This window comes from Tupaia chinensis, unplaced genomic scaffold (genome assembly GCF_000334495.1).
Source record: "Tupaia chinensis unplaced genomic scaffold, TupChi_1.0 Scaffold147534_1, whole genome shotgun sequence".
In the NCBI taxonomy this organism is placed as follows: domain Eukaryota; kingdom Metazoa; phylum Chordata; class Mammalia; order Scandentia; family Tupaiidae; genus Tupaia; species Tupaia belangeri.
This window is the reverse complement of record NW_006207386.1, coordinates 375,458-383,442: the sequence shown is the minus strand read 5'-3', so window position 1 is coordinate 383,442 and position 7,985 is coordinate 375,458. Positions and strand designations below refer to the sequence as shown.

At 39.3% G+C, this 7,985-nt stretch overlaps 1 protein-coding gene and 1 pseudogene across 1 annotated transcript in view; one reads left to right on the top strand and one right to left on the bottom strand.

Moving 5' to 3' along the window:
* LOC106734039 (interleukin-6-like) overlaps positions 1 to 3,436 on the top strand; it is a 4,308-nt gene extending 872 nt beyond the window's left edge. The window contains exons 3-5 of the mRNA XM_014584742.1: positions 608 to 718; positions 1,742 to 1,840; positions 3,281 to 3,436. Of these exons, the coding sequence (XP_014440228.1) occupies positions 608 to 718; positions 1,742 to 1,840; positions 3,281 to 3,436 (366 nt within the window). The remainder of the gene's footprint in view (positions 1 to 607; positions 719 to 1,741; positions 1,841 to 3,280) is intronic.
* A 2,136-nt stretch (positions 3,437 to 5,572) lies between these two features.
* Positions 5,573 to 7,985, bottom strand: part of LOC102500596 (BUB3-interacting and GLEBS motif-containing protein ZNF207-like) — a 19,598-nt pseudogene continuing 17,185 nt past the window's right edge.

The following is a 7,985-nucleotide window of genomic DNA, read 5'->3' as shown; positions in this document are numbered from 1 at the left end:
TAAGATGCCTATTCAGCTAAGAGCCCTCAAAGTGGCAAAAACTTCAAATGCAAGGTGTTTGGATTCATTTTTGTAGAAGTAATATAATATAGGAAAGACGATTGGGAGCCCAGACCCTAGGTCTGGTTCTGTAGGACCACCTTGGTATTGTCTGAAATTTCTGTGCCACTCTGGACTCCATCTGTAAAATTGTGGGGTTAAAAAAGGTGATCTTGCAGGTCCTTCCAGAAAGAACATTTATATCTACACTTTATTCATACCACTATTGTCAAAATTGCTGTCATACATGAAGCATCTACCATGCCAGACACTATATGTAGATATGATGTTGAATTCAAACAACAATCTAGTAGGTCAGGTGTTTAATGATCCCCAATTTAAGGTAGGAGAAATATGATTCTGGAGAAGTAATAGCCTGAAGTTACAGGTAAGCCTTGGAGTGAACACATGAACACCATGCTCCACTAGACTCTTTTTGGCAGGATGCCAATTGGTTCTGAGTTCATTTTTATAAACATTTAAGGTTGCATTAGAATGTGAAATGATCCTTTGGTGGAGTTTGTTTTAGGGACACTAATGTGATAGCAATTCTGGTGTTCTCTCCCAGTTCTATGAGCCAACAGACATCTGCAAAAGCAAAGTGGCACTGTCAAAAAATGATATGAGCATTCCAATGTTGACAGACCAGGACAGATGCTTATATACTATGTTTGATAAGGTATAAACTCATCTCATTCCCTTTTTGCTATGTTATAGGCAACAGTTCTCCCTTGTGCATGCAACTACTGTGTACATAGAGACTCAGGCAGACAACAAAAAGAGTAGATATAAAAAAATAGCATGTAAAGCTCACAAAGAGGCCAACTTCAAGTTTTTGGTTCACTCTGGAAACTACATAGCCAGAGATGGCCCCTCTAAGTTAGGATATTTCACAATGTCAAATGCAGATTTACCTAGTTCTTCCTGTGTGAGACTATCAAGATACCTTTCTCCTCTCTGGTTCCTCTGGTTGGATTCAGACATACCCTCCTAAAAAGGTCATTCTCTCCACCCTTCTCCTTGCAGACAGTCAGATGATCTGCACTCGCATCTGATTATTCCACAAAAGGAAGATTCAGCCTAACATTGATAAGGGCTGGGATACAGGAAAGGCATTAATGGGAGACTCAGAGAAGGATCTCCTCGGCCACATTCTAGTATCTGTTGGGTTTTAAATAATATCAAGTAAGTGGCACCTCTAACTGCACAGATATATAAAATTGTACTGTCTTACATCACATAACATGATGCTGAGGAGATACATGATGATTCCTAGGGAGGCAGAGGAAGAAGATGCTGAAATAAAGAAATTTTAACCTTTTTTTAACTTTTTTTTTGAGAGTTTTTTTTCTGCTATAGGGCGCGTGCGCTCGCCATACAGACAGAGAGAGACATAGAGACAGAAAGGGAGAAATCACTCCCCAGGATGGGCACACCACAGACCCTTCTCCTCCATTCTCCTCTCGGGATCTTGGGCACGCTTGCACACACACCCAGCGTGAGTTCTAAGCCACCGGGTCCAGGACGCGAACTGTGGTCGACTACGTGGGAGTCCAGCGACATAGCTATTAGGCTAACTGCTGGTTCCCAAGAAATTTTAACTTTTAAACTGGATTCTATTTCCTAATAGTAACCAATATTTCTACCATCTTTCTTCTTAGATTTGTCTGTGGAGAGTCAGTTTTGGTCTTTTGGTTTTCAGGTATACCTGAAATACCTCTACAGCAATTTTCATGACAAAGCAACCACCAAATCCCTGCCATTAGATACCAGAGTCCTGTTTGACATCCTGCACAGAGAGGTGAGCATTTCCTCATTTTACCACTAGGTATAGGGAAGACATATTTTAGGAAGCAACCTGGGCAATTCAGAAGTGCAATGGTGCTTCAGAATGAAAGTGCCTATTTATAAAAGGGTCTGAAAGATACCTCCTGGTCATTTAAACTTTTGTTATTGGTTTTGGTTTTGGCTTTCTTCTGCAAAGTACTTGTAAAACTGTATTTAAAATATAAGAGATGTGAATTTTAGTTTAATTTTTAAAAAATATATCCAGAATGTGCATTCACCGATTGAGAGGGAGCACACCCTACAAAAAGTACTCTTACTGTAATAGTTTTTCATCCATTCTTCCTTCCCATCATAATGTTGGGGCACTCACACACATGTAATTTTTTATGTTTTTCAAGATGCTTGGGCTTGGTCTGGGACTTGAACCACATAGTCAGTCATGTGGGACTCAGCCACTTTAACTCCTACACCAGTACTTGTGATGGTACTTAAATATTTTAATTACTACCAGTGACATTTCCACCATTAAGGTTGCAACACTTTTCCCTACCTTTGTAACCATAAAGATGTAGCAATATATGGTCAAAGGCTACAGGTTGAGGAGGTACCAAGGGATTTACCCCAACGAGCTAGATAGTCAAATGGCAGAGATTTGAGGATTGAGTGTCAGTGTGTAGATGAGCCAAGCAAATTGCAATGAAAAGGGCCCCTGAATGAAATTTTATGGCATTTGTCTTCCATTTCTAGTTGTTTCTCCTAAACCAGAGCTTCTTCAGCTTTACTGTGCATAGGATTCCTTTGGGTATCTTGCCATGATGAAGAGTCTGGGTCACCAGGTCTGGAGAGGACCTGACATTTGCATTTCTAAAAAGCTCCCTGGTGATGCCAATGCTGCAGACATTCTTGGAGGTGCAAAGCCTTCCATAATTAACTTACCCCCTATAGTGTTAGGTCTATAGAAAGAAGTTTCCCAACCTTTATACATTATCAGATCAGCACACTCCAAACAGATGCTGGATAGTTGGTGAAAAGTAAATCGAAGACAGTATTATATCTAGAGGCCATGGAAAAAGCATTAGAAAGGCTTGAGCTATGGGTTCTCCCGACCTCCCCTCCCCCCTTCACCTGTGGAACTCTAACTATGCCAGGCACTTTTCAGAAAACAGAGTAGAAAACAGTTAAGAGAGTGGTGCTGCCCTCAGAAGGCTTAGGATCTTATGTGAGATATAGGAGCAGAGGATGGTTACAATTCAGTTGCTGGGAAAGGGGCCTACTCACTGTGGGCAGAAACCTGTCACTCAGCCTGGTCCAGTGAGGACAGGTAGCCCTCATCTGTGTCACACAACACAGATTGGAACATTTCCCTACCACCTAGAACACCTATGCCCTACAACAGAATTTTTTTTTCTTTTTAAATATTTGAACAATTCTTTTTGCTTTTATTTCCTCTCAGGTTTCATGTTCATGTTCAATAACCCCTTCTGACTCAGCGGTCACTACCAGCATAGCAGAAAAACTAAAGGCATTGAAGAGAACAGCCATGCGCCTCATCCTATGTGGCCTTAACAAGTTCTTGCAGTACACCATGAGGGCTTTTCACACAAATTAGGGCATTTCTCTCAGATTATTGTAAGTCAATGGCATTCCTTCCTCTGATCAGAAACCTGTCCTCTAGAAATATGACTGATGCCATTAAAATACTATTAATATATTGGTATTTGAATGGGCAAAATGGAGTTTATTTACTGACATGAAATTTATATGATTTTTAGGAAGTGCCATTTGAAATATTTTATGTCTGTGTTTTGTAATAATAATAAAATCTGGCTACTCAGTTCAAATATCCTGTTTTAGAGACATCATTTCCTGGAATATGCAGCCCTACCTAAAATAAATTTTTACCTCATACATATTTTTGAAAGAAATACTAATATTGCCTTTGTTAAATGTTTAAATTGTTTCTATGCCAATAAATCACAGTTGTTAAAAGAATAAACAATGAAGTCTGTGTATGAAATGTATTACTTGCCATAAACATGTTGTTACTATCATCACCAAAAAAAAATAATAAAACAACAACAACAAAATCCAGCTTATACTCATGTTGAGAAACAAGTGGGAACCTATGTTGCCTGACACCATGCTATATGTGTTATATTCGAAATATATAATTTGAGCATTTGAACACTCCTTTCTGGTATGAGACAATAAGTGTTTTACTTAGTTTTCTAGCTGGAAGATAAGATATGAGCCTAGATTTTAAATTCAAGTCTACCTGCCTCTATAAAGCCTGTTTTTTTTTGTTTGTTTGTTTGTTTTTGAGAGGTTGTTGCTTTAGGGCGCGTGCGCTCACCAGGAAGACAGAGAGAGACAGAGAGACAGAACGTGAGAAATCATCCCCCAGGGAGGATGGCCATACCACAATCCCTTCTCCTCCATTCTCCTCTTGGGATCTTGGGCATGCATGCACATGTGCCCTGCATGAGTTTAAGCCACAGGGTCCAGGACTTGAACCGTGGTCGACTACAGGGGAGTCCAGCGACATAGCCGTTACGCTAACTGCTGGTCCCTAAAGCCTATTCTTAATCTCAAGATATCACTGTCTCCTTGAAAACTAGAAGATATAGACAATCCCAAATCATGTTAATATAATTTCAAGATGCAATCAAAGCCTTTGAGATCATACAGTCTTGTATATAAAACACAGGGAAGTGTCAACTTCCAAATATAATAATAAGTAAATTTCAGACTACCAATAATAAGTAAATTTCAGACTACCTTCACTGGGTTTCTGAAATGCTGTCCATACCTATCTGTAACAACTCTTCCTACACAGTATTACATCTTAGAACTGATGGAATTTTCGACTAGTTAGCATGTGGATTTCTCAAGAGAATGGACTCTAGTGTATTCTTTGTATGCTGAGCCCAAGAACCAGGAACTGTACAAAGGTTGCCCTAGTTGAATGAAGAAAGCATATATAGGTGATCAAGTATAAGCCAACTCATCCTTTAGGGATTCAGCATTAGAAGAAATTGATGATTCTGTGCACTTACATCTCTCTTTCTAAAACAAAAGTAGCAAGAATTAGAAACAAAGGATTTCTTGAGAAGGCTTTAAAAATTTAATTATGTAGACCTACCTCAAAATTGAGTGCATTGACATCTACCTCCTTTTTCTTTCCTGGTAATATTTCTTTCTTTCTTTCTTTCTTTCTTTCTTTCTTTCTTTCTTTCTTTCTTTCTTTCTTTCTTTCTTTCTCTCTCTATCTCTCTCTTTTTTTTTTTAAGAAAGATTTTTTCACTATAGGGCATGTGCACTTGCTGAGAGACAGAGAGACAAAAAGTGATAAATCACTCCCTGGGGGGAGGAGTGGCCATACCACAATCCCTTCTCCTCCATTTTCCTCTCATGAACATGGGCACGTACACACATACATCTGGTATGAGTTTTAAGCTGCTGGGTATGGGACTTAAACTACCCTTGACTATATGGGAGTCTAGCGACATAACCATTACATCATCTATTGGCCCTGCTGGCAACATTCTTTATCTGCCCTCTCTCTTCTCTTATTGACAATGGTGTGAAGTAAGGCAATTTGGAAAATTTAACATGGTCCTACATTCCATTTCAATGCAGCCCTGAGATTTGGTGCACATTTTTCTTTCTTCTTTATTAAGGTGGTATGTTCATGTAATCCCAGTGCCTTCACAATTTACTGAACACAATTTACTATGCTTCATTTTTAAAAGCCTTGTGACATTACTGGAGGTCTCATTCCTATCAGAGATCAAGGAGGCTCTCCTTGGTAAGGGGGCACCATTGGCAGTCCCTATGCATAGGGTGGCATAGAACCAGGAAGGTAATCTGGCATGCCTTGATGATGACCACCATACTGACCATGATGTGGCATTGGGGGTGGCTCTCATTTCTTCTTGCTGTGGGATGCCTGGCTGTGGTGACATCATACTTCCAACTGGTCCAACTGATGGATTACCTATGGGTCTCTGTCCTGGTTGAAGAAGATTATGTTGATATTTAGTTAACTGTGCCGTTCTCTCTTCCAGTGATATATCCTCATCTGGATGGATCAACTTACTGGTTGCACTGGTTGTTGTAAGTGTAGCAGGCTTACTTGTTATGGAAGCTGCTGGTTTAGCTGTAGTACTATTGTTGTACTAGTTGTTGAAGCTGTAGACTGTGTAGGAAATGTAGGCTTTAGGGGTTCTGTAATTGTTGCAGGGGTACTATTTAAAGGCTTAAAGTCTGTACCAACAGGTCCTTGGACAGCTGCCTGAGCTTGTGCTGTGCTAGGAAACAAGAGCTTTAGAAGATGTAGACTTTCTGAATTGGATGAAGCTGTACTTGAACTTGTTACAGGTGTTCCCATCTGCTGGGACCAGCTCAGCATGAACACATTTTTTTGAGTGGGGGAAGGCTGTGGGTTAGAAATAGATGCAATAACAAACACACAAAAACACATAAGTATTGAAAAGTGAGAATCGGGTGGGCACAGCTTCTCTGATGGAGAAGTTGTGACCAGAACTGGCTTCAGGTTTATTCTTTTAAGGGGCAGAAAATGGGAAAAAGGGAAAATGGAATGCAAAGGGAATGGGGGAGAAGGAAGTGGAATGCAAAGACAGTTGTTTTCGAATGTAAATCATCAGAAGATGTGAAAATGACTGGTGCCATATAATTTCTCTGATCTTTTATGGGGGGACAATTTGATAAATGCCTGTGACTTCCTTTAGCCTTGATACTGGGCAGTATCAGGGTATTGGGTATCAACAACAGAAAGATAACCATTGGCAGCAGGTAGATTTAATTTGTGCACCAGTATTGGCCTGCTCTCTTATTCTAGTAAACATTTCAAATGTAATGGGTTCTTTATGTTGTTGATTTCTTTTTTTAAATGTTATTATTTTTATCTAAATTTATTTATTTGCATTCATTCACTGTACATCATTACAGCATACAAAATGAGATTTTCCATCCAGAGTACACTGTACATTGTCTCAATCAAGCACATCAACAAATATGTTATTGTCAGCAAATAATTTTCCATTTCTTGTTTTCTGTATGTTTTGCTTTTTTGCCCCCCATCCTTGATTCCCTATCTCTTACTCTCTGCCATCTCCCACTCTCCTCCCACACTGTCTCTGGTATCTATGTTTGCTTTCTATACTGCTTTCCTCCCACATTTTATTGAATTACTAAATACACCTTAATTAATCTAAATATTTTCATAGCAAACACAGCTGATATATACATTTCCATGAACACAAGTCTAACTTTAGGCATCCTATAGAGTAGCACCTAGCTGGGGCTATATATCTTACTGCAGTCATTGAATAGATTTTTTTTTCTGAAACTTTTTTTTTTTTTAGGGATTATATTCTTCTTTAATTATTTAAAAATTTTTAAACATTTCGAATGCTGTTGTAACTGTATTTTCATCCTTCTCACTGCTTGTTTTACTTAAAAAATGATATCCACTGAAAGTAGTATGTCTAAGAAGCATATCTATCCATAAATAAATGTATATATAATGTGTATATATAGATCGATAATACTATAAAATATCTCTGTAGAACCTATGCTATTAAACATGCTTCAAATATTAGGGATCAGAAAATTATCACAGATTTCTTTAGAAAACACCGTAATTTCAGATGAGTCCTTGTTTGGTCAAGTAAATCCATGAAAACTTTCTTCCAGTTTTTTATTCATCATTTATGTTCCCGCATGAGGCATTCATCTCGTCCTCACTGGAGCAGCCCAGAAGTTACATGGTTGTGAACTTTTATTGAAGGAAGAAAATTGAATTTCTGTGCCCAAAGGAGCCCAACTGGTGGCAGACTGTGTCACCTCCGTGGAATCACACAGTTTATCCAGTGAATACGATAGTCCTTGGTTGGCTATGTGGGAATCCAGTGTCTTAACCACCACGCCACCTGCCAGCTGCGAGCAAAGGGAGAAGGGCCACGAGTCCAAAGTTTTTAACAATAGGGAACATAGATTCCATTCAAGGTTGGGTCAAGGGTGGGTCTCGTGCAGTTCCGCAACTGTAGGTGAGTCTCCATGGAATACAGTTTGAGGAAGGCGGTTCTGGTAAGCAGAGATGACCATCAGTTGATGCGGCACAGCAGCCATCTTGT